General features: G+C 40.0%; 1 protein-coding gene across 1 annotated transcript in view; it reads right to left on the bottom strand.

The window, feature by feature from the left end:
- The window catches only part of LOC126353876 (agrin-like), a 342,153-nt gene that overhangs the window by 30,760 nt on the left and 283,875 nt on the right, over positions 1-27,518 (bottom strand). Inside the window, exons 20-22 of the mRNA XM_050003066.1 lie at positions 23,542-23,788; positions 12,333-12,497; positions 11,004-11,224 (exon numbers count right to left, since the gene is read on the bottom strand). Of these exons, the coding sequence (XP_049859023.1) occupies positions 11,004-11,224; positions 12,333-12,497; positions 23,542-23,788 (633 nt within the window). The remainder of the gene's footprint in view (positions 1-11,003; positions 11,225-12,332; positions 12,498-23,541; positions 23,789-27,518) is intronic.

Consider the following 27,518-nt stretch of genomic DNA (forward strand, 5'->3'; position numbering starts at 1 on the left):
GCAAAACTGCTACTTATACTCTTTCAGCAATTTGATGGCCCTGTGGCCTCTATTCTACTTCACAACTGGGGGTATGTGTAACTCACTGCAATCTGGCCTGCACCTAGCTGTAACTTGTGCTCAGAATATTGCACAAAACTAACTTTCCCTATCCTAAACGGTGGTGCTGCTACATTATTCCCCTCTTCAGAAAGACCTGGTCCCCATGTTGTCCCTTAACTAGCTCTCAACTTGTTTGGGTCAGCACCAATGGCATATTTCATTAATATTAGAAAACTTAAATGTGGTCTAGTGCCCCTTGAAACCATGATATGAAACAAAATGTAAAAATTCCTTACTGGATGACCACTGCTCAAATAAAATGGTTCAAATGGCTCTGAGCACTATGGGACTCAACTTCTAAGGTCATCAGTCCCATAGAACTTAGAACTACTTAAACCTGACTAACCTAAGGACATCACACACATCCATGCCCGAGGCAGGATTCGAACCTGTGACCGTAGCGACCACGTGGTTCCAGACTGTAGCGCCTAGAACTGCTCGGCCACCCCGGCCGGCAACCACTGCTCCATCAACCCCTTACCTACTCATCTCACACCTTCAGTATCCAATCCACTGGGACTTGGACTACCCTCGGTTCCCTCTTGAAATTCTCTCTCCACCTGATCTGAGAGAAAACAACATATAACAAAGTTAAGGCTACATTGACACTTGGCACAGAGGTGCTCAAAATGTTTGTTGTTTGCCTTTGCCTTTCCCTATACAGAGTGACATGATGCACAAGCTGTTCGGCTGAGTGTAATTTAACAAGGTCAGGTTCTGCCTTGGCAAAAACTCTAAAGTGGCTTCTGGCCAGTACGGCTGTGGCTGCATAACATCCAATTGAGTGACTCCTGAAATTGATGCTGGCAGGTGGAAGGTTGATCCTATTATGTTACAATTAGTTCCATTGATTAAAATTCCACTCCCCTTGAGCTCTATACATTTTGCTTCTGCAAATACTCCCCACTCAAAACAACTTGCTACTACTACCAAATTCTCATAGGTGGAGAAGATCCAATGCATTCCAACCCATTGCAAGCTCAATTTTGGCTCCACGATGTCCCTCTATGGCAGCTTCGTAATTCCTCCCTTGCCATCTTGGAGTACCAGTTTTTAGTTGCTGAGATCAGCAATACCTCTTTAGTTTTCACTTCCACAAACTTGCCCAACTTCACTAGCCTGAGGACAGCAGGGATCCCCATCTCCCTTTCTCCCTCTTCAAAAGGACTGCTGTCCACAGCAGGCTATATTCGAAAATACATACAACATATGAAATATAATGCCTAATTACTCTATGCAAACCCAATGATACATGGAGAGAGAGAGAGAGAGAGAGAGAGAGAGAGAGAGAGAGAGAGAGAGAGAGAGAGAGAGAAAACAAAAAAAACTCTACTACTTTCTGGATCACAAAGCATACGGGACTTCATGTTGTACTCTATCTTCCTGATTTTCTCTGTGCTTAGCACCTCTCTTCCCTCTCTCTTTCTTCCCCTTTTCTTCCTGTGACATGCCTATAACCACATCCAGGCAACCCTTAAATGGCCATAACTCCCCAATGTGTACTATCATTGGTCTAGTTGGCAGCTGAACCTTAACATTAACATGGGATGTGTTTTCAACAACTTGGTATGGCCATTGATACCTCATGAGTAACTTCTTCGTTTTCCCTTTTTGCGTATAGGGGTTGGACAGCATTACTCATTGCCCCACTCTATACTGCGGTAAACTTCCTTTCCACTTTACTGCATCTTCCTCCCTTTCCAAAGCCTTTGTATTCACCTTTTGTACCCATTACCAAACAACCCAATTGTCCTTGTGAATTGATGTACAGATTCACCGGTCCTTCCTTTCTGTAGCCTCACCAAATCAAACAGTGATGGCATTTTTCACCCATACACTACCTCATATAGAGACAAACTCCTATTTGTATGGACTTTTGCTTTTTATGCACATACAGTGTGCTTCAAATACCCATCCCACTGATGGTGATGAGAATCCACATAAAAACTCAGTATCTTCCCGATTGTTCTGTGTACCCATTCTGTCCTTCTGTACCCATTCTGTCCTTCTGTTGGCCTGTGGATGCAATGTGCTCGCCCTCAACTTCTTTATGTTCAACAATTTACACAGTTCCTTCATTAAATCTGACATGAAGTTGGTCCCTTGGTCAGTAATTATTGTCTCCAGTACAGAAAACTTCAAAACCCAGTTGTTTACTAATACTTGCACTACCATTGCTGCCTGTTGATTTGGCATAGCCACCACCTCCACATGCCTCGAAAAATGGTCTATTATTGTCAGAGTGGATCTGTTCCCCAATGGTGTTCGCCTGAAAGGTCCTAAGACATCGATCCCCAACAAAGAAAAAGGACATGTCGCTTCTGGTAATTATTGTAGCTGTATCTATTTCTGACTCAAATCTGCTCTCCGCGCTCATGGTATACAATTCTTGACATATTGATCCACATCTCCTTTCCTACCTCTTCATGAATATCTCTCCGCCACTCTCCTATTTGTCGCTCTACACCCTCCACGACCGGGTGCTTCCTTTAAAACCTCATCCCTTAGTTTCGCTGGCAGTACTACCCTTGGCCCTAACTTCGTTTCCCTGCACAGAAGACCGTCATACATATTAAACTGTGGTTGTGTCCAATACAATTTACAATTGTTGTCCACATCCTGTAATACTTGCCATACTGTTAGGTCATAACCTATGACTTCTACTTTTGTTACCTTCCTACTTAGTTCATCCACATTACTGTGCTTTTTCCCAGGCTTGTGCACCACCTCGTAGTCGAATTCACTAAGCCTCACAGCCCATATAGCAAGTCTAGTGGACGGATCCTTCAACCCCTACAACCATTTCAATGCAGCATGCTCTGTCACTACCCGAAATCTTCTACCATATAAATAACATTTAAAATATGTGATTCCGTAGATCACACTAAGATTCTCCCTCTCAGTTGTTAAGTAATTCCTCTCTGCTGCATTCAACTGCCTAGATGCATAGGCTACAGGATGTTCTTTCCCATCAGTTTCCTGACTAAGAACACACCCTAATGCTTGATTCAATGTATCACATGCTAGTATAAACTCCTTTTCAAAATCTGGAAACACAAGAACTGGATTTGATGTTAACACTTCTTTCAATTTGTCAAACACTTTCTGACACTCATCTGTCCACTCAAATTTCACACACCCTCCGTAACAATCGCATCAATGGCTGTGCTAAATCTGCAAAACCCTTCACGAACTTTTGGTAGAAATTGCAAATTCCGATGACTGACTGAACTTCCTTAACTGTTTTTGGTTCCCGAAAATCCCTTAAAGCCTGTACCAACCTCAGATCTGTTCACACTCTGTTCTTACTGATAATATGACCCAAATATTTTACTTCTTCTAATGCAAAATGACACTTCTCCAGGCTCAATGTCAAACGAGCTCCTCTTAACCTCATAAAGACTTCCCTTAACTGCTTTCTATGTCTCCATACTACTTGAAAACACTTTAATGTCATTCAAATAGACCAGACACTGCTGTGGTTTCAAACCCCTCAAGACACTGTCTAGCAACCTCTGAAACGTAATCAGAGTGTTTTTCAAACCAAATGCTATTCTAATGTACTGGTAATGGCCTCCAGGAGTAGAGAAAGCAGTTTTTGGGCGATCCACTGGAGCTTCCTCTAACTAATGATAACTACTTGTCCAATCCATTGTAGACAAGTACTGGCACTGCTCTAAGTGATCGAAAGTCTTCGATATGTTTGGAATGGCATATGCGTCTGTTACTGTCTTATTATTGAGGTATCGGTTGTCACAACACAACCTGTATTTCTTAGTTCCATCCATAGATCCATAGATTTTTTTAGGCATAATGACAATGCCTGCTCCCCAGTGAATATTACTATGCTCTATAATACTGACCGCAAGCTGCTGATCAATGAAATCCTCCGCAATTGGCTGCAAATACCTCGGTATTCTGTATGGTTTACAGTAAAAAGGTGCTTCATTCCCTGTTGGTATCCTATTGTGAACTAATGTTGCTAACGGCTCTTGCAGAAAAAACAAATCCTTAAATTCCCACAATAATTCTTCCATATGGTCTCTTTCTTCTGCTTTCTAATGCTTAATTTTGCCAAGCAATGAAATGTTATTGGCAGTTAGTGGCTGATCACTTCACCTACCTCTCGAGCACCAGTCTTCGCCATCTGGCACATCCAATTTTGCTACTAAAACTCCTTTCCTCACATTCGCATCTACAGCACTAAAATGATCCACGTTCATGGGAACTATTCACCCGTTATTCCCCTCCTGTATGCGCGCAACACTACGTTTCACAAAATAACCCAATGAAGCCAAAACTTCATTATCCTCCAATGGTTCAATAACACATACTGTACCAACAGGTAGATTTGACTCCACACTTACCCAAAGCGACTTTCCTGTGCCACTAGACACACACTCATGTGAATTAAGCCTTAATGCTAATGTACACGGTTCAATTGGTTTGTTCGCTACGTTGAATGCCCCTGGTAACAGCTCTGCATTGACAACAGTTTCCCCTAGCTGAAATAACATTCCACCAAGTTCCACGGTTCATTGTCCAAGGTCAATTTTGGCATGATGTTGATGCTGAAATCTACACCAAGGATCAAGTTGTAGTCGTCACTTACCCATGGTACTACCTCCATGCATTCATTAAATCAGACTTTCTCTATTTGAAAGTCAACTGTTACCAACCACAAAGGCATGACCTCCTTATCCCCCACTCTATGCAACCTATAATGTGGTGGGTCTAGCTTCCTTCGTCCCATTATATTCCTAGTAGCCACTGACACTTGCGCCCCTGTGTCCAACAAAATCCTAAACTTTTTGGTTCCTATGGATCCTACCACTGAACATTCCACCTTTGCATATGTATTCATAGCACTGAAATTAAGTAATAGCTCTCTTATGTAGGTCTTGGGCCCACCATTGAATGCTTGTCCATCTCTCCTGCCTCCACTTCTCCATCCTCCCTGCTGCCGATTTCCACCTCTTCCTTTATTCCTTGGTGACTGGGTATATTACCTCTGCACATGTCCCATACAACCACACTTAAAACGTTTAACACCCACTGTAAACACTGTTTGCCTCTCATGTACCCCTGTTGCCACGTCTATTTCCTCTCATTGAATTGCCAGCTGAATGGCTGAATACAAATCTTTCGGAGTCCCTTCATGCATTTTCTGTGACATATGCACCAGTAACCCTCTAAAAATACATCAAGTGCTCTTTGATCGGCCTTCTGCAACAGAACACTACTCGCTTCATTGCTCTGACCCAACTCGTAAGTATACTCATTAATTTCCCTTATGCTGTCCACATATTTCTCCATTTTCTTCCCCTGTCTCTTTGTCGTTGTTCTTAACCACTCTCTAAAGCACCGAGCACTATTCTGTTTTTTGTACTTTTGTAAAATCCCTTCGTTTAACTGCTTAAACTGTCCTGTCTTCCTTATGGCCTCAGAACACCTTACGTACGTTTTCACTTCGCCCGTTAATAAAATCTTGGCTATATGTAACAACTGCTCATCAGACCAACCATTCATCACTGGTCAAGTCTCCAAGTCGTCCACAAACGAATACACATCCTCAGATGCCTTGCCAGAAAATGGAATAATCAAACTTGCAGCAGGTGGATCAATCTCCTGCACTCTAAGCAACAACGACTGATATGTGGTTTCCTGCTCGCTTCTAGATGTTAATTCATTTCTGAACTGCGTATTGTCTGCTGTGAATTGTGCTCCTTTTTCCAATAAAATCCATACTGCGTCTGATTCCAACACACCTCACATCCATGACTCTGCCATGGTGTTGCTTTCGTTCCTAGTTAGTCCCAAAACAAAACATTTTAGTACAAGAATAATCCAACCCCCTACACCTCAATATCATCATACTAAAATCAATACAAAAGTAATTAAACACCACAAAAAAAATCTTACTACCCCAAATACACTAAAACTTATTCTGAAAATAATAATAATAATAATAATAATAATATGCCTACACAAAACTTCTAAAATGTGGCTCCTGGCAGGCCATACTCAAAACACAAACAAGAAAGAAAATGACTACCGCTCAAAAGAAAACTGGTCAAAACTCATCACATCTTGTGACTGTAATGCGGGTGGTGGACTCGAACGTCGTACTGGACAGATGATGACCACTATTCTGACACCAAATGTAGTAGCAACTTCTACCACCGAACGTATCAGGATGACCAAATATAGTGGGAAGAGGTAGAAGGCAGCGCATGACGACTCGTCCAAGCTTTCCAAGTGATTTATTGTTCCCATCTACAGCGCCGTGTTCCTCTCGGTCTCTGTCACCAGGTCCCACAATGCTGAGGACACTGCTTCACTGTCTGTGAAACAGCTTAGCATGGGATGGCTGCCTCAGTGACCTGTACACACACTGTGTGTCGGCCTTGTACACCAGTGGAGTTGCGTCGTTGTCAGGATGCCGGCAGTTGAAGTGGCAGCCTACGTCCCTGCCGACTCTCTGCTGCTCGGTGGGAACTGCAAGGGGCCAGCTGCATCCTTCTCTCTGGCATGGCTGAGATCGCAGTGACAATGAGTGCCCGTGATCCAGCGTCTGAATCTGTGGCCCTCACCTCGGGACGCTTCCGGCATGTGTTGGAAGCCAGGACGCCTGCCCACAGAAGTGCGCCAGGGAGTGTCCCACTGCTGGCTGGCTATAGACTCCATGTCAGCCTCAGAGAGTTTAACCAGCAACCCGCCGTGGACTCGAACGTTGGCGCCCCATCTGCTGCTGTGTGTAGCTGGAGGTATGACATACCCCGCTGTCCAGAAGAGCTGCCACACTTGAATGAATCTCATTAGAAACCCGCATCTGTTTATATGAAGCTGTGTGCCTCTGTTTTGCCATATGCACCACTTCGCGTCACGTACTCATGACATGCTAGGTTGGTCAATGGACCCCTTCTGCCTGTGATTTGCGACATGCAAAACTGTTACATATATTCTTTCAGCAATGTGATGGCCCTGTGGCCTCTATTCTACTTTGCATCTGTCGGTATGCGTAACTCACTGCAATCTGGCCTACATCTGGTAACTTGTACTCAGAATATTGCACAAAACTAATTTTCACTATCCTAAATGGTGGTGTCACTACATAGTTATAACACAGAATTATTATAGAAAATTTTGAAAAATTGATAATAATGCTCTTAAACATTTGAAGCATCTGTTATAAATTAAACTTATATTGTCTAAATGACAAATCCACCAGGCTCAATGCTTGCTTAGATAATATAATATGCAACTTTTGGCCAAATAAAACTGGATTTGTTACTGTAAACCTTGGGATTCAGATCATGAGCAGCTGTGGTTTAGGCACCCTTTAAACAACAATACAGACAGTTCAGCAACTGAACTAGGAAGAGTAACCAGGCCAATCAATGAACATAATTTGAATCAGTTAAAACCCATCTTAATCACATAAACTGGGATACAGTACTCGCTAGTGATACATCTGTCAAGGATTCAACACAGAAATTTTTAGAATTATTAGTAGAAAACCTCAACTTTTCTTGTTACAAGTATCATAGAAAGCACCTAAACCAGAACTGGAGTAATAAACTGCAAGAGCTGAGAAACTGGCACATGTGGCACCTGTGCAAACTCAGGGAAGAATGACGGCGCACTATGACAGATTGCATCAGAATCACGTTGAGAAGGAAACTTACACAGCAGCAAGAAGATTGTATAGATCACAAATTAAAGCAGCCAAGCGGAAAGCCAATGATATTTACATATTCAATTCGACAAATAAGTGTAAAGAAGCATGGAATATTATCAAGCCTGAGATAAGCTCCAAAAATAAACACAACAACATTCCAATGCAACCAAACACCTCAAGTGCACACTGTACCAGTTCTAGCTCAAATAAAAATCTCACTGAAGATGTAAATAAAGTGTAGTTTTGCTTCCAGCTCTAGATAGTAAGCAACATGACAACTTCTGCTGGACTTGTGTATGCTACAGACAGGTCAGCAAAGCAATTGCCAAACTTAACAACTCAAAAGCAGAAGGCTTCTATGGGCTCCCAAACAATATAATAAAAAATATAAAGAAAGAAATTCTACTGCCATTAACCAAAATCATGAAACGAATGCCAGACAAAGGAATTTTCCCTGATTGCCTAAAAATTACTATTGTAACACCTATCCATAAGAAAGGTGATAAAGCATCTCCTGATATCTATCATCTCATCTCACTTTTACCAGTCATATAAAAAATAGAGTATTGCATGCACAAAAAAATGTACCAGCATTTCAAACAAAGTAATCTACTTAGCTCCTCACAATAAGGTTTCAAACCTCATTTTTCCACAGTCAAAGCAATCGAGAATATTATCACAAAAATTTATGGCTCTTTTGAGGCTAAGAAAACAACCTGTGCAACTCTTCTAGGTTTGAGGAAAGCTTTTAACACTGTCTCCTACAGTATACTTATAAAAAGGCTTCAATTCTATAAAGCTGGAGAAGATATTCTTTACCCTCCTCCAAGTAGCCACTCATCCCACTCTTCCCCAATCCTGTCAGCCTCAGCAACTGTTCATTAGATGCCTGCCACTTTAGCCATTACTGCCTGGACTGGATGTCTGGGTGTATGAAAGTGATTACAATTATTAGAGCAATAGCTACAAAACCATCTATGTGAATGACTGTTAGAGTCAATAAATCCACCAAGAGGATAAAAGCATTTTTATATTTGACAGAACAGATAAAGTGTCATCAATCTCTTACTTACAAAACAAATGACCATAATTTAAATGAAATGTGATGGATATAGAGGAACTGTGGGCAAAACTGAACCATGCTGTGCATTATTCTTTAGATGAGCATGTGCCACCTATGTTGATTAAAGGCATAAAATGACACAACAATGGTGATAAGTTAAAGTTAATAGAAACTTGCACACTTATATAGAGTTTATGTACTATGCTGCCATTACATGTATAAATGCATGTTTGACCATTAGCTGATTTATCAACCAGTTTCAGTCACAGATTATCTTGGACTGGCACGAGATGCTGGAGTTTGCAGTCATGTGTGCATGTGGTGTGCTTGCTTGTGTGTGTGTGTGTGTGTGTGTGTGTGTGTGTGTGTGTGTTACTGATGAAGGCTGTGCCTGAAAGCTTTATGCAAGGGTCTCTTAATTGTGTCTGTCTGCAACTTGACATGTCTTCTTGTGGATAATGACAAAAAATACATGGTCTCTTCCCCACAAACAACACAACACATAAAATACACAATTTTAACATCAGTATGTGTCAGGAAAGCTAAACATAGAAACATATTTAAATAATAGTGGAAAAACATACAACAAAATGAAACAAGAAAGTATGTAGCAATTTACCATGGCATAAGTGCCACAACTTCAATTAGCAGGCTGTATGTGAAATTTTTAAAATTAAGAATGGAGAAGATTATAACGAAAGTGGAGAAATAAAGTGGCTTTCATAGAGGCAGATCAAGCGTATACAATATCTTCAACCTAAGACGGATTGTTGAGAAGAGACTGTAAAGGAATTCAAGCAGTCACTTGAAGTCTTTATGGGTCTTGAGAGAACATATGACATGGTGACACTGAAGATGTTGTTTGATGTGCTGTGGTCAGGGGAACTGCCAAAAACTTATGTAAGAAGAATTATAAACCTCTACATGTAAGAAGAATATGCCATTAAAGTAGCAAAAGAAAGTTGTACAGAGGCCTTCAGAATAATTAAAGGACTGAAACAAGGGTGTTGTCTGTCTTCCAATTTTTTAGGTGTATGTGTAGAAAGCACTGGATCTCTGGTATGAAAAGTCCATGATCATGGGAATAGAAGCAGGGAACTAGTTCATGTACATACTATTCTATACTGATGGTCAGATTGTTGCAGCGAACTATGAATAGAACATATCGTAACCTGCTGAGGACATTATTGGAAGAATATAAGAAGTGGTGTTACTTTTGAGAAGATAGTATACCTATGTTTGCAAAAGGAGAAAAGTAACTTGGACATGGGTGGACGTCAAATTAAAGTGGGTAAAGATGATTAAAAAGTCTCTAAGCACTATGTGACTTGAAAAGTGCGTAAAGAGTTTAAGTATCTGGTCAGTATTATATGATACGTGATGGTAGATTTGACAGGGATATCCAAGAATGGATTGGACAGGGAAGGGTGGCTATCCAAAAATTGAAGTCTTTAATTTGGTCCTCAAAAATGAGTTTAAAGGTTAAAATGCAGTTATACAAATCCACCATGGAACCAATAACAAGTAATGGAAGTGAGTGATAGGAACTCATGGAAAGAAATAAAAAGACGTAGAACTTTAGAAATGGACAATGTGAGAACAGAATGTACAATTTCCTGACTTGACTGCATGAGAAATGAGGATATATGAGAAAAGATGCAGACCTATTATGAATAGAACTGAAAGAAGACCGCTAGGATAGTTAGTGAATGTCAAAAGAATTGAAAAGGATTCATGGTCAAGCAGCACTTTCATGGCAGCCTAATGGAAAAAGAAGAAGAAGAAGAAGAAGAAGAATGCCATGATAATGGTGGCTAAGGGGAAGCCAAGAAAAAAAGGAGAGAAAAGGATGAGAAAGAATGGTGATGTTGACGTGTTTGGTGACAGAGATGCAGGGTGTGGTGACAGCTATAGGACACCCATGACAAAAAGAAGGAAAAGCATCTCCACTCCCCTTCCCTTCCTCAAATGTACATCTGTTATATATATCAGATCCATCTCCAATTTAATAGAAAACTTAATTCTTCTCAGTTTTATCTGAGTATCCATTACCATATCAGTTAGAGGCAAAAAATACAGCTCTTTTGGTGATGGAATTAACTTACTGGAAATCTAGAAGAGAACTTTAAACATTTACTCCTATTTTCAATTACTTACTTCCATTTTCACAGAACCTCCCTGAGTAAGGTTCTGGACAAAGACAAGTATACTCCTGTAACATGGGTTGACACACACCACCATGCACACAGTGGCTTTGGGAACATGGTATTCCTGTCCACTGTGGTAAACCAGATGTTCTGAAGTCACCTATAGAGTTTCCATTGACAATAAATTGTTGCACTGCTCCATCTAAGCCAACAGAGGTGTTATCTTTTGATCTGAAATGTTAATAAGGCTACTGTAATACATTAGTGATACTTATTACTGTTCTTGAAGAAAATGTCCACTCAGTAAACCAACACTGCTTTCATGTCAAGATTAATAATGCTGTTACTATGGTTCAAAAACAATTTGTACTTGTTAGTGTCAATTGAATAGCTTTTTTTTCTTTAGAGAGAGCAGGGCTGAATAAATTTTAAATAAAATGTGCAACTGGAGATACCACATTTACAATTTTTGAGGAACAATGTATTCTAGATTAGTTTTTAAAAGAATTACATCTAAGGGAGATTAACAGCAAAACATACATTTATGAAGCTATGCAAACAATTGTGAAAACTGTATCTGAATGTACAGACCTTTATGTGATAAAGGGTAAAGCATACCAACCATATTAGCAGCTACAGAACCTATTCCTCTTGCCAACAAGCAGAAATAATTTATCTTACAGTAAGGTTTCAACCCATGTAGAATTATAGTATATCCTATTGGTTTTCAATTATTCTGTGACATCAATTGTGTTTGAACTTTATAATACCTTATTCTTATAGCTCCTATTTTCGTATTCATGTAATGATCAATAGAAGTGTCTCTGGTACAATTCATCTGTAACACAACTTCCAAATGCAGAGTTTAAAATTTTGGCCTTCATTTCATCATTTTCTAGTCCGAACCGTGACTGAATATATTCAATCTCTAAACTGATTTTGCATAAGACCAAAAGTTCCTGTGATATTTTGTACAATTTGACAGATAAAATTATGCTTTTGAATTCTTTCAGTGCTTCTCTCCCAAACAATTTTTAAAAAATTATTTCCTTATACTATCATTAATCAAAGTTCAACTCTCTCGTCATTTAATATGTGCACGTAGGTAGCACACATCCTTCAATATGTTTGAATTCAAGGCAAACATACTTTACATTTTCACCTCCACAGCTGAAATTTACTGCTGGACACTCAAATAATTAGTCAGTTTTTGCACTGCATGTCCAAAAATGCAAGTAGCCAATGAGAATTATTTCTTCCTCCAGAGTAAAGTGATTGAAGACTTAGTGCTTGTTTATTGCCAAGAAGTGTAGACTACTAGGAAGATAAACAAACTTACGGGATTCCTCCAATGTACAATGGAAGCTCAAGGTTTAGTTCAACAAGAGGCAATCCTGATTCTCCACTGGTTAAAGCACCATTATCCAGCTGCAGTGTTCCTTCACGGTCTTGTCTATTCACTTTCACAGAATGCCATTTTCCAAGAACAATTTCATCATCAGATCTGCAAAACATGTAAAATAAAGAATACTGTGATGAATCTGAACAGTTTCTCATATTTATTCAAAATATCATGGACAAATATAAATAACATTACATAAATACACATTCTGTTGCACTTCTATTTGCTATTTTTTCTCAACAATGTAGATGCAAGATGAATAGACATATCAGTGCTCCATACATACATGACTTTGCAGAAAAGCAGCCAATCTTTTCAAATAAGAAGGGCAATTTGATATTTTAAGGCTATGATTATAATATGACGATGATGATGATAATGCACAATCAGAATTAGTAAGGGAATGTAATTTTATAGTTCTAATTTGTTTTAGTTTTATAAATGTTTTTCATAATGCAGAAACATTAGCTAGACATTTGTTAACTGAAATGGCAGGAGACGAGATTTTAAGAACTTACTTTTTACTTTAAATTTAAGCAAAGTGGTTTTACCCCTATGCTCTATCAAGTTGAAATGCTAATCATCAAGAAGATAAGGCTGCCTGCAGATTGAAACAATCTGGTATATACAAGCGATAATTCTCATTACTTCAAGGGCATGTAGTGGGGATCAAGCAGGTATCATTTTGAATACTAACTCATGTTGAGTTATTAGCAATATAGTACTACAACACTTATTAAACTTACTGCATGTTTGATACATCAGAGAGAGGAGTACAATTGTTGTTGATTTGCTCTTGTGTTCACTTAGAAGAGTTGCTCAACGAGATGGTGGCATCTCAAGTTTTGGTATGCATGTTTACTAGCACCTGTCAGTCCAACACTCCCTGCTGCCACAACCTAAGCCAGCATATGTTCTTAAAGATCTTTCCAAGATTTCAAGGCTGTGAAAAGCCTGACAACTTGCTTTAAATGTTCAGAAATGTAAAACTGCATATTTTGCAAACTTCAGAACCAGAGTATCATATGAGGACAGTATTAGTGAGTTACAGTTAGAGTTAGTCAACTCACACAAGTAGTTTGATTTAAGAATTTGTGAGGATATGAAACAGATTGATCACAGAGGTTCAACTGTACATAAAGCATATAGTAGGCTTTGTTCAGTCGTAGGATGCTTGTAAAATTTCAGGATATTCACCTCGATAATAAAATGACATGAACAGAACACATCAGTATAATATGTAGTAAAGTAAATTCAGTCTGTTATGCATTACAAAAGTTAGCCAGAATTGTGAGTACTGAAGTTCTTAAAATGTGTTAATTTGTACACTTTGAATCCATTACATTATATGGACTAGACCTACGAGGAATCTCAGTAAATATGATGAGATACAGAAAAGGGCTTTCCGAATGGTGACTATTGAGAAACACTGTACACACACATCAAGAAAAACACTACTCATAGGTACATCAATGGAAAAGGAGAAACTGTTGAAAACTAAGAAAAATTCAACACAGGTCAAGTCATTACAAGAAAATTATAGTGTTCATAAGGATGTACCTATTCAACTTTCTTTCATACAATATCAGCTACACAAAGAACATGAATGCCTTTAAGAAAAAAGTTACAGAAATAATGAAGAAAAATCCATTTTATTCAGCAAATTAATTTTATTCTTATTGGAAAGTAAATCAAAAGTACTGTGACACAGGTTGCAGTAGTTTTAGATGGGGATGTTTTGAACTGTGGCTGCCAAAGATAATAATAGAGGTTATGACCTATTACCACATTTACAATACTAGCAACATCAGCAAACAATTGTGCTTTAGACATTACCGAATGGTTCTTCTATTCTGCTTTTTTTTGTGTTATATGTTGCTCATTGTTTTCTTTTTTTATTTTCAAATGCATGAAGAAATTCACCCCAGTCCATGATGGGTTTGAGCACAATCTTTACAACATGAGAAGGAATCAGTGATCCCTGATAAGCACTGTAAGTACTGCTGAGGCTTACTGGCAACTGACTGATGTTATTGGAAACCATTCTTGACTGGAACTGGGAATGAGGGAACACATTGGATTGTTGACTTATTGTAGGTAACAATGTGCAGAGTACAGTGTACAGGAAAGGACCTGTTCAGTGGCATTATAACATGTAAATGACATAATACTTTGTTCCTTTTGATTATCACCTGATTGTTTAACACCCAGATGTTACTAATTCTGACCTTTAAAAATTGGTAAAAGAGGGGACATTTCACCACATAAAAAAACTGAGGTCAAGGTACTCATTAATAGGAAAATGTATTCCAATTTGGAAATTTCACTAAGGTTGGAAATGTCAGAAGGTGGTATGAGGCATATAAAGTATAAAATTAATTGAGGCAAAGAATTGAGTCCCAGAAAGAAGAATAAATGTGGAAGAAAACCAATTTTCATTCGAAGGTCAGAAATATTTCTCAACAGAATTTGCCTAGAAAACAGATTTGCAACAATGAAACAGATAAAATCCGAACTTTAAGAGGCTCATGTGAATGCATCTAAATGCACTATTCACAGAAAGTTGAAGGATATTGTTTTCAAGACCTGTCGACCCACTAGAAAACCAAAGTTAAAAGCCAAAATGAAAGCGAAGCGTCTGAAGTGGGCTAAATAGTGGTGTAATAAGGATGTGGACTTATGGAGATCAGTAATTTAACTTAAAACTGTTATTTATGATATGATATAATCTATGTAGATTTATTCATAATGTATTAGTTATGTTTCTTGATTTTTAAAGGCATGCTTCAGCGATGAAAGCATGTTTGAAATTTTAAATAGCGTATCTCAGTATGTGCGGCATTGAACAGGAGAAAAATTTCATACTGACTACATTATTCAGACTGTAAAATGTGCAACTAAGGTGATGATTTGATCTGACATCTGTGGCAAGGGTACAGGATGTCTTTAAGTGGTTAAAGGCATAATGAGGCAAGACCAGTACAAGGAAGTCCTACAAAAATGGTTAATACCACACCACAGAGAATGGTTCCTGGATGGGGAACCATTTATTTTTATGCGGGATGTAGCTCCCAGTCCCACAGCCAGATCAGTTAAATCCTCTGTTAGACTGACCAGGTAATATACACCAAAATGAACCCCATAGAAAACGTATGGGAATTAATGAAGAGGGAGGTGGCAAAAGATGTCATCACAATAAAAACACAGCTCTTATAGAAGATTATCCATGAATGGTATCAACATCCACAATCCACAAATGCAGGAGACTGTACAGTCCTGCAGCGACAGCATGCTATGCCATATTAAGGCTCTCATAGTTGCAAAAGGTGGCTCAACAAGATATTAAAACTAATGTTTTCACTTCCACAATATTTTAATTTTTGTTGTAATCATTGAAATAAAATTTTTTCAATAAATACTACATTTTACTTATTTGTTGTATCACCTTAGAAATAGACTATACATAATCATTTCATTACAATTTATGTATTAAAAAACAAATTTCATTAGACATAAATCAAAATTTGCTTGAAAACTGTAATGTGTCTAAAAAATTGGTCACAGACTGTGTATTCTCTGACAAATATGATACTTGGTATGCAACATATTCCCACAGGTAGTTCATGAAGTCTTAAAACCACAGCATTCGTTTAATATATCTAATAACACATATGTAAAATAAAACTAAAAATAAACTCCTCCCACACAGACCATGAAGGCCCAACAGTACCGACCGGCCGCCATGTCATCCTCAGCCCATAGGCATCACTAGCTGCAGATATGGAGGGGCGTGTGGTCAGCACACCACTCCCCCGGCCATATGTCAGTTTCTGAGACCGGAGTGGCTACTTCTCAATCAAATAGCTCCTCAGTTTTCCTCACAAGGACTGAGTGCACCCCAGTTGCCAACAGTGCTCGGTAGACCAGATGGTCACCCATCCAAATACTAGCCCAGCCTGACAGCGCTTAACTTCAGTGATCTGATGGAAACCGATTTTACCACTGTGGCAAGGCCGTTGGCTATGTAAAATAAAGGAAAGGCAACAACTTACCTACAGTTGACTGATGAGACGTGCATAGAAATATGCAACAGGAGACAATATTAACACTAGCTTTTGAGCTCTCACTCTTTCTCTAATAAAAGTACACGTATTCACACACACAAAACCACACAGATACCCAAATGCACACAACTGTGGCTCCAACGAAATTATCGATGGGAGCAGTGCCTAGATAGTTGGAGGTGAGGAGGGGATAAGGAAGGATACACGGGATGAGAGGAGGGTAGCAGGCTAGTCTGAGACAGATTTCCCAACAGATGACTCTCTGAGTGCACGAGAAGATGAGAGGGGATCAGAGGGTAGAAGCATATCAGAGACAGAGGGGATGGGGTGAGGGTTTACGGTGAAGGAAAGCTGAGATTAAGGGAGAGGAGTGCAAACGGGGAGGGGTAGAGAGATTGCCTGTATTGGGTGGCGGGGGGGGGGGGGGGGGGGGGGGGGGGAGGAAGAGATGTAGAAGAAGGCAGTACATGTTCTGTATGGGAAAGGTGTGGAGTGGACAGAATAGAGAAGGGAAAATGTCAGGTGAGGCAGTGTGAAATAGGTTAGCACAGGCTTAAGGCAGGAGGGTTGCAATGAGTGCAGGATATACTGGAGAGACATTTTTGATTTGCAAAATTCAGAGAAACTAGTGCTGGAATTCCTTGCACAGTGAATCAGCTGTTGAAGTCATTTGTGTTGTTGTGTGCAGCATGTTCAGGAATTAGATGTTCAAGTTTGCAGTTTACCACAGTTTGGCAGTGGCCATTTATGTGAGAATCATCTTATTACACAGTGAGAGGTAGTCAAAACCCTGGTGAAGAATGTGATTGAGCTCTTCAAGGCCAGGGTGATACTGTGTGATCAGAACACTGCTGGTTGTTAGCCAGTTAACAGTTTTCCTGGCATCAGAGACAGAGATGACACAGAAGATCTGTTTTTGGATTGACTGGGTATGATACCATCTGTCAATAAAGGCTGTAGCGAGGTTCTCTGTATATTTCGAAAACTCCTGGTTTCCATTGCAGATGGGGCATTCGCAAACGACAAGGCTATAAGGGAGAGACTTTTTGACATGGACTAGGAGACAACTGCCAAACTGGAGGCACTGCTGGTGGTTGGAACATTTGATATAAAGAGATATGTTTATGGAGTCACCTGAGAGGATGAGACAGACGTCTAGGAAGGTGACATTTAGAGTTTGAAAGCACTAGAGGAAGGGGATTTGCATGCAGGTGTTGAGAGTGAAGAGGAAAGAGCAAAGGTTGTACCTGCCATGAGTCCAGATCATAAAATGTCTACAATGAATGTGAACCAGGCAAGGATCCCTCCATATGGCCAATATACAAGTTGTCAGAGGGTGTTGGCATGTGAGTACCCACAGCAGTACCATTGATTTGTTTACAGATTTGGCCTCTGAAAGTGAAGCAATTGTGGCCCAAGATGTGGTTGACTAGAATAATTAGGAAAAGATATGGTGGGTTTGATATTAGAAGGACATTGGAAAAGTTAGTGTTCCATGACCATAAAGTGACAGGTGTCAGGGAAGTTGGTGCATATGACCAACAAGGAGTCTGGAGATAATGAGACAGGAAATGGTTGGTAATGGTTGGTTGGTTTGTGGGATTAAAGGGACCCACCCACAGAGAATAAAAAACGAACAACAGGAAAGATGGCAGACAACACAGGACAAGAAATACTCCGACAGAGATCAGACAAAACAAATTAAAATCACACAGAGTGTGACGGTGGTTGGCCGACACACACACACACACACACACACACACACACACACACACACACACACAAAAGAAAAAAGAAAACGAAAAGCCAATCACCTAAAACACATCAAAAACTCTGTTTAAAATCAGAGTCGAAAAGCCAGAATCAACACTAAAAAACATAAACACTCAGATTAAATGATAAAAAACCCCTGCCCGAAGAAAACGCAAAACTAAGTCCACCATGGCAGAGCCATCTATTAAAAGGGCAGGGAGTGTGTCAGGCAGCGCAAACCTCTGCCAGAGCACAGCTAAAAGTGGACAGTCCAGCAAAATGTGGACCACCGTCAAAGTCGACCAGCATCAACATAAGGTGGGTCCTCATGCAGCAGTATAAAGCTGTGTGTCAACCGGGTGTGGCCAATGCGGAGCCAGCAAAGGACTACTGAGACCCTGCAAGTGGCTCGCAGGGATGACCGCCACACAGTAGTCGTCTCCTTAACGGCACGGAGTTTGTTAGCGGTGGTCAGACCGCTCCATTCAGCATCCCATAGTGTGAAAACTTTGCGGCATAAGACTGCTCGCAACTCAGTCTCCAGGAGGCCAATGTCCAGGGTTGGTTCACTGGTGGCCTGTTTGGCCAGTCGGTCAACATGTTCATTGCCCGAGATACCGATATGACCGGGGGTCCACACAAGGACCACAGAGCGGCCGCAACAGAAAAAGAGTATGCAGGGACTCATGGATAGCCATCCCCAGATGCGAACGAGGGAAACACTGATTGATAGCTCGTAAACTGCTCAGGGAGTCACTACAGATAACGAAGGAGTCACCTGAACAGGAGCCGATATACTCTAGGGCATGAAAGATGACGACCAGCTCAGCAGTAAAAACGCTGCAGCTAGCTGACAATGAATGTTGTTCATAGTGGTCCCCTAGAGTCAGAGCATAACCGACACAACCAGCAACCATTGAGCCATGAGTGTAAACAACGCCAGAGTCCTGGTACATGGCCAGGATGGAATAAAAGAGGCTGCGGAAGGCCTCCGGAGGGACTGAGTTCTTCGGGCCCTGTGCCAAGTCGAACCGAAGGCAAGGGCGAGGCACACACCATGAGGGTGTACGCAAAGGTCCCCGGAAAGGAGGTGGAACAGGGTAAACACCAATCCTGGAGAGAAGCTCTTTGACGCAGACCGCGATTGTACAATCTGACCGGGGCTGACGTTCTGGCAGATGGACAACCGATTGCGGGAATAGAAGACGATAATTCGGATGCCCTGGCAAGCTAAAAACATGGGCAGCATAAGCGGCCAGCAAACGTTGGCGTCGTAACCACAGTGGAGGGACAAATGCCTCCACGAGTATGCTGTCCACAGGGCTGGTCCGGAAGGCACCAGTGGCAAGCCATATACCGCTGTGTAGGAGTGGGTCCAGCAACCGCAATGCAGAAGGGGATGCCAAACCATAAGCCAGACTCACGAAATCCAGACAGGACTGGATTAACGGCTGGTAGAGCTGTAAGAGGGTAGATCGGTTGGCGCCACACCTGGTGTGGCTTAGGCATTGCACAGCATTTAGATGCTGCCAACACATCTGTTTAAGCTGTCGAATATCAGGCAGCCAAGTCAACCGGGCATCAAAAACTACACCCAAAAACCTATGTGTCTCCATCACAGCTAGAAGTTTACCAGCAAGATGAAGGCATGGCTCCGGTTGAACAGTGCGTCACCGGCAGAAATGCATAACACAGGTCTTAGCTGCCGAAAACTGAAAGCCATGTGCTACAGCCCAAGACTGCGTCTTGAGGATAGCGCCCTGAAGCTGATGTTCTGTGGCTGCAATGCCAATAGAGCTATAGTAAAGGCAGAAGTCGTCCACATACAAGGACGCTGAGACAGACGTTCCCACTGCCACAGTGAGCCCGTTAATTGCTATTAAAAACAGGCAGACACTTAAAACAGATTCCTGTGGCACCCCGTTCTCCTGAACTCAGGAGGAGCTATGTGAGGCTGCAACTTGCACGTGGAAGGTTCGATGCGACAGAAAGTTCCAGATGAAAATCGGCAGTGGACCGCGAATACCCCATCCATGAAGTGTAGAAAGGATGAGATGACACCATGTCGTATCGTACGCCTTCCGGATGTCAAAAAAGACAGCGACCAGGTGCTGACGGGACAGGAAATGCGGAAAGGCAGTGAAGCAAGAGAGATTCTTGAACGCAGGATGCATGGCACTTGCATCACTCCTTCCTACGTAATTTATTTATGGGCCATCTGGAGGAATCCTTCCTATCAAGTCAACACATAAAACCTCTTGTCTGGTTCAGAGTCACCGATTGTATTTTCATGATCTGGACTCTTGGCAGGGACAACTAATGTTCTTTCCTCCAACACCTCAATACCTATTCCCAAATCTGCTTCACTTTATGCATTTCAACTCTAGAAGCCACCTTCCTAGGTGCCAATCTCATCCTCTCTGATGGCTACAGAAATAGGTCTGTCATATCATGCTCTCCAATCACCAATAGTACCTCAACTTTGAAAGCTGTTCTTTTGCATCATCTCCCCTGCACATTCCATATACAGTGGAAATCAAGAGTTATCTATATACTGGATGAGTCAGGAGGAAAGGTACTTGCTTTGAGGGGTGATAGTATTAGTAATTCTGAACAAAAAACTTCATATGGACATATACCTGTTCTGAACGGTTTCTGAAATAGAACACATTTAATATCACTTTTGTACATTTTTCTTGAATAACTTGAAAACTGCACCCTCCAGAAAAAATGTGTTGCAGTACAAAACTGCACTATATTTAATTCCCTACAAAAAAAGGTCCTGTTCATTTTTTTCTCTAGAACTAATAGTTTGTGGAAAGAGAGCGCGAGAATGTTGAAAAACTTGCTTGACATGCATGCCCTGTAGCTTACGTAGTTTTTGTAGGCCAGTTTGAGGTAGTTTCCCAACTTGATAGACTACAAATGTCCAATATCAAACTGTTTGTCTAAACTTGCTCTACACTACTGTGGTACATTGTAAACCTCAAATTGACCTACAAAAACTCCCAGAACATTGTAAACCTCAAATTGGCCTACAAAAACTACACAAGCTACAGTGCACGTGCATTGAGCAAGTTTTTCAACATTCTCATGCTCTCTTCACACAAACCATTAGTTCTAGAGAAAAAAAAATGAATAGGATTTTTTTTGTAGTAAATTTAATATCGTTTAATTTTGTACTGTGGCACATTTTCGCTGGAGGGTATGGATTTCAAGTTATTCAAGAAAAACATACAAAAGTGATATTAAATGTCTTCTAACACAGAAACCATTTGGAATAGGGCATATCTCCATATGAAGTTTTTTGTTCAGAGTCACTAATACTCTCACCCTCAAAGCGTGTACCTTTCCTCCTGACTCATCCTGTATATAGATAACATTACCAGAGCCTTTACTGACAGGCAGTATTGTACTTAGCCCATCCAGGAACAGACCTCCCATGCTGTCTCCTTCTCCAACACCAGTAAATCTGTTAACCAGCCACTGACCAGCACTCTTCTGATCAGCCAGTCCCACCCTGACCTTGAAAATTTCAACCACATCCTTCAGCAGGACTTCAACTACCTTACTTCAAGCCCAGAGAAGAGGGATATCTTACTCAAATTCCTACCCACATCACCCAAAGTAGTGTAGTGCTGCCCAAGCACTCTACAGAAATCTTTGTCCATACCTACTCCAGCTCTGCACCACATGGATCATTCCCTTTTGGTCAACTCAGGTACAAGACATGTTGCATACACCCATCTACCACCTCCTACTACAGTCTAGTAACAGGCATTTCCTATCTTATAAGAACCAGGGACATGTGTGGAAGCAGTCATGTTATATATCAACTGCAATTATTGTGCAGCAGTCTATGTGGGCATGAGAAGAAACCAACTGACTACTTGCATGAATGGCCACCGCCAAACTGTGGTGCATTGTAAGCTCGGCCATCTAGTTGCCAACACAAATGGCTCACAAATGATTTCAACAGCTGCTTCACTAATGGAGCCATTTGGATACTCCCTTCCAGGACTAGTTACTCTGAACTATGCTTGTGGGAATTGTCTCTCCACCATGTTCTCTACTTTTTCAGTCCTCCTGGCCTAAATCTCCACTAACGTGTTTTGTACTGCCTCACCTAACATTTTTCCTTCTCTCTTCTGTCCACACCACTTCTTCCCCATTCAGATTGTTTCCTGCTTTTTTCTACAACTCCCCCCCCCCTCCTCCCCAATGCAGGCATTCATATTCTCTCTCTCTCTCTCTCTCTCTCTCCCCCTCCTGTTTTTGCATCTCACGACCCCTTTCCCACCCATCCTCTCTATCTCTTGTATGCTCTGCCCCCTGATCTTCTTTCATCTTGTTGTCCACCGGCTGAGTCATCTGTTGGAAAACCTGTCTCACACTAGCCTGCTACCTGCTCCTCACCTCATGCATTCTCCCTTATCCTCTCCCAATCTCCATCTATCCAGGCAACTGCTGTCAATAATCAATATCAACATTCAGTCTCATCACTGCCCTGGCTGTGTGCATTTGGGTGTCTGTTTGGTAGTGTGTGTGAATGTACGCACTTTTGCCAGAGAATTAGCAACTGTTCCAATGATAGAGTGAATACTGTTTTCTGTTGCATGTTTCTTTGTGTCGCACATCAATCAGCTATAGGTAAGTGGTTACCTTTCCTTTATTTTTTTTTGTATTATTGCATCCGGGAATTTCCATTCTGAATAATATGTATGCTTATTTCATAAATATACAATTTCAAAACTATGTTAACTAGAATGAAATGAAGTGAATTTAACTGCTCAGCATTATAAAGAACTACAAGATGTGGTCAAAATTCAGCAAGAAATAAACACAGCATCTCATGTTCCCACAATAATGTAGATGGTGCACATACATCACTTAAATTGTACATGCAAATGTGATGTTTCACCATAGGGTCAACTGTATTTTCACCTGATAGATACCCATGAAAAATTTAATTTATTTAAAACACATTGATTTCCATTTAAAGTGGATACAGATGTAAGCAAAGGCTGTCTCAATAAATAAAATTAACCATTGCACTATGCTTTTATGTAGAATACAAAGATAAAATTCTCAAAGACAAATTACAACTTTTTTAACTTGGTGTGGATTTGACAGGAGAAACTTAGTATGTAAATGATTAAAAAAATTCAAACATGCTTACATACTTGTTACAAGAATTTATTTATTTTCTGCAATATTAGAAGCACCATGCTTTATGTTTCAATTAGACCATTATAAACCCAATAAAAAACTTTTATTTGTTTATTTATAAAATTTACATATAGCTAAGAAAGGTAAGTCAAGGTACTCACGTTATATTTGCTGGGCCGCTTCCCAAATCATACTGGAACTGTACGTGGCCGTTAATTAATTCTAGTGATATGAAATCACCTTTTCCATTTGCCATCTGTCCATTATAAAACAACATTCCATCCAAAGCTTGTGAGAGGAACCACATTTCTATGGAGAATGCTCTTCCCACACCTTCTAGCTTTGGAAGTTTTATGTATGAGCTGCCATTAAACTCGGGCACATAAATCTCCTGTAACGCAACATCCACTGGAAAATAAAACACACATTTCTTTGTATTTTGTCTGCAAGAGGGAAAATAAATTAGTTGGGTCAGAGTTAAAAGCCTATATTTAAAGTTCACTTTTGGTTTTCTGCAATTTTACTCTCCATTCCCCCACTGTTTGTTTATATGGCATATAAAGAAACAGAACCTTGGATCTGTCGGAGCTGCAAATGGTTGGAAAGAGTTTAGGAAAAAAACTGTTCACAAGTAACAGGAATATACACAGTAAATGTCTGCATGATGTTTTACAGTACTGTGTGTCATTTCATATTATGTAATATGTTTGAAAGTCAAAAAAAAAAAAAAAAAAAAAAAAAAATCTTCTATTCACTGCACATGTAAGCGAATTTTAAATGAGTGCATGTTTTCGGGTCCTTCATTCACATACAGTTCTACATTAATTCAGAGATTCTTCATTAGTTTATCTCACAATAAGGGGTCATCAGGGAAAAAAAGGGGGGGTGGAGAATGAGAGAGAGAGGGAGGGAGGGAGGGAGGGTGAGAGAGAGAGAGAGAGAGAGGGGGGGGGGGGGGGGAGTCAGGCATCATATCCCATGCACTCACAAAGCATTAATAATGAAGCTAGTGCACAGCTCATGGTCTAGTGGCTAGTGTTGCTATCTCTGAATCACAGGGTCTCGGGTTTGATACCCGATCGGGCTGGGGATTTTCTCTGCCCGTGGACTGGGTGTTTATTTTGTCATCATCATTCCTGGAAGTGGCTACATTGGACTGTGTACTGATTGGGAATTTGTACGGGTGCTGATGACTGTACAGTTGAGTGCCCCACAAACCACACATCCTCATCATCATTAAATGAAGCTGCTTCCAAATGTAAATCCCAAAGTTCAGTGCTCTGAAGTGGAAGAGTGAACTAAATTTAAGAAATTAAGTAAAAGTAGAAATCTGTATAAGCTATAGTATCAGGAATGCAGAAAATAGCTGAATGATGCCAAAGTGGCATTAAAATTCCTCATTTAATAATACACTGAAAGACTGCTCTATATGTCACAGAGATTCAGAAAGATATTGATCTTATAATCTTTTATTTTTTACATTTGCTAGGCAGTCAACACAAGAACAGGAAATGATGCTGTCCTAAACTGAATTTTGTTCTGTTCATCGTGATGGTGAACAGTTTTTGGAAATATTAGAAAATATGTGATGATGCAGCTGCCAGCCCTTTGAGGGAGTTATCAAGTCCCACCACTACCGTTCGTTGAAGGAGAATGATCACATGAAGCAAAACTAATAACATGATGATGAACATGCTCTATCAATTGTTGCATCCTGTTTTCTATTGCACCATGCAATGGCATAAATGCTACTTGGAATACACTTTTTTGTGTTGATCAAAATATTTTATTTGGAGGGGGCTGAATGGAACCTTGTAAACTGACTAAAAAGCTTATACTCCTTCACATTAACTTTCCAGGGAACTGTAGCAAGAAAATATCTTCATCATCCTTGGCTTTGAACAAAGTAATAGTGCTGAACAAGCCTGATTTGTAATCAACATTTAATTTGAAGAAACAATGCACACAGTACTTATAGTAAGAATCTATTTTTCTTGCTCAATAATGTCAAATCTCCAATTTTCACATTCTTGGTCCTTTGGTGATTTCTTTTAAATTTCTCACTTTTTATTTTCTTCTTCTCTGGAGTACTTTCAGTACAACTTTTGCTGAAACTCATTATGAAATATCTCCAAACAGCACATTATCAATTAAAGAGCATAGGCTTTGGAATTTGACAATAATTTGAACACACTGTTATAAAGACAGTCTTTGTTAATATCCAACATGCTTGCACTATATGGGCCTCAGCGTATTCTACTGACTGGAGCATAAACAATATTAAATTGTTAATCAGATTGTTTATTCAGTTGCTGCAGTTTTAGATAGCGCTGTGTCTTTGACACGAGACACCTGACAAGTGGGATTTCTACACACACTGTGTACCAACCACAATCAAGTCCATTAACAGTGGAAAACATGTTACAAAAACTTCTGGACTTTCAAGGATTCTGCAGTTTATTGCTGATCTAATTTTTTTCATCCATAATTAGTTATTGTTCTACATGATGTACTCTATCACAAAGAAAGTGCATACATTTCATGACTTGAAGGCAGCAATGTTCAAGTATCTATGAAAGAGATAAATCCACTGTGACTATAGCGTGAAGAATGAAATTCTTCATTCCTTAATTGGCTTAAGTGAGTCTTATGTTGTCAGTACTTAGGCTATAAGTGAAGGCACTGAGTAGTCCACTTACCATCACATAACTCTCACCTGAATGCAGTTAACCTTCCATGGGTGAAAATTAAAAAGTGTGTTCAGGCAGCAAACATAACTGAGAAAACTTTGTTAATGTACTGACACTTCTCACAGTCATCACGGAGGACTCGACAGGATACTGTCAGACAGTGACAATTAGAGAGTGAGTATTGGGTGCAATGAGAGATGTCATCTATGATGCTTTTAATGCAGGCACAGCAATCCATTGCCAACAATGAACAGGTTTTAAGCAGAGACAATGATGTTAGTGGTATATGGATTTGATTGATTTTTCACAAGTTTGAAACTTTTCTACTTACTTTCCACATTTTACACTCTGTACAAAACAGGAAAGTTTCAACAAAAGTAAAAACCAACAGGAACCTTATTCAGTGTTTCACATCAGTCTAAATCAATTCTCATCAAGTAAATTGATAACTCCTACATATTTTATAGCAGTGAACATATCAATTGATAATATAATTTCACCTTCAGTCAGACATTATAACTAAGCAATCTGTAACACTGTGTGATATGGTATACAAAATCAGATGATATACTAATATATGTTAATATTATCAGGCTAGGATGGTATGACAGAAAGCTGCCAGAGCACGTCAAGGACCTTTGAAACATATTGATTCAGCTAACTGCATCAGCCGCCACACCAAGTATCTTTGTGGAATCTGTGGATACTACCAATCCAACGTCTAAACTCAAACTTACTGGTAATAGCTCAAATGATGGGTGAACAGATCTGCTACAGATCCACATCAAACAGATTTAAGTCTTAATTTCATCAAGACTTGTATTATGAAGTTTTAAATAAGTAAATATGACATCATAATATATGATGTAAACATTGATGGCTGTACACAAAACGAAACACCACATTTGAAATTACTTTGAGTTTTGTCAAGAAGCTCTATTCAATGTATTGTGCTCATAGCTGTGTATCTCATTGGGATGTGCATATTTTCACTCCCTGTGTCTCATAGAATTATTTTCTGGAGTACTGCACATAAAATAAGTGAAGTGTTTATTCAGCAAAACCAAACAGTAAGATTATTGTGTAAATTAGATAACAGCTCATCTTACAGAGGTCTCTTTAAGGACCTTTGATGTTTTACTACTGACTTCTCAGTACATTTATTTCTTGATAGTTTTTGCTGCTGATGATAAAAATATATGAGCTGAGGATTTCCAGAGTAAATGGTGCTTCCATGGTTCTCAGATGTATTGCCAGATCCAATTGTCAAAAGTATATGATGTTTCTGTGGACAACTGACCCATCACCATCAGGTGATGCTGATGAAATGAAGTGTCTGCTGCAGACATACAGTATTTATACTTGCCAGTTCAGAGTTCGGGCCACACCAGCCCTGCACCTTGTTAAATGGTGGGAGTACATGCAGCTGCGGTGGTAAAGAGGACAGT

The sequence above is a fragment of the Schistocerca gregaria genome, chromosome 3 (genome assembly GCF_023897955.1).
Source record: "Schistocerca gregaria isolate iqSchGreg1 chromosome 3, iqSchGreg1.2, whole genome shotgun sequence".
In the NCBI taxonomy this organism is placed as follows: Eukaryota; Metazoa; Arthropoda; class Insecta; order Orthoptera; family Acrididae; genus Schistocerca; species Schistocerca gregaria.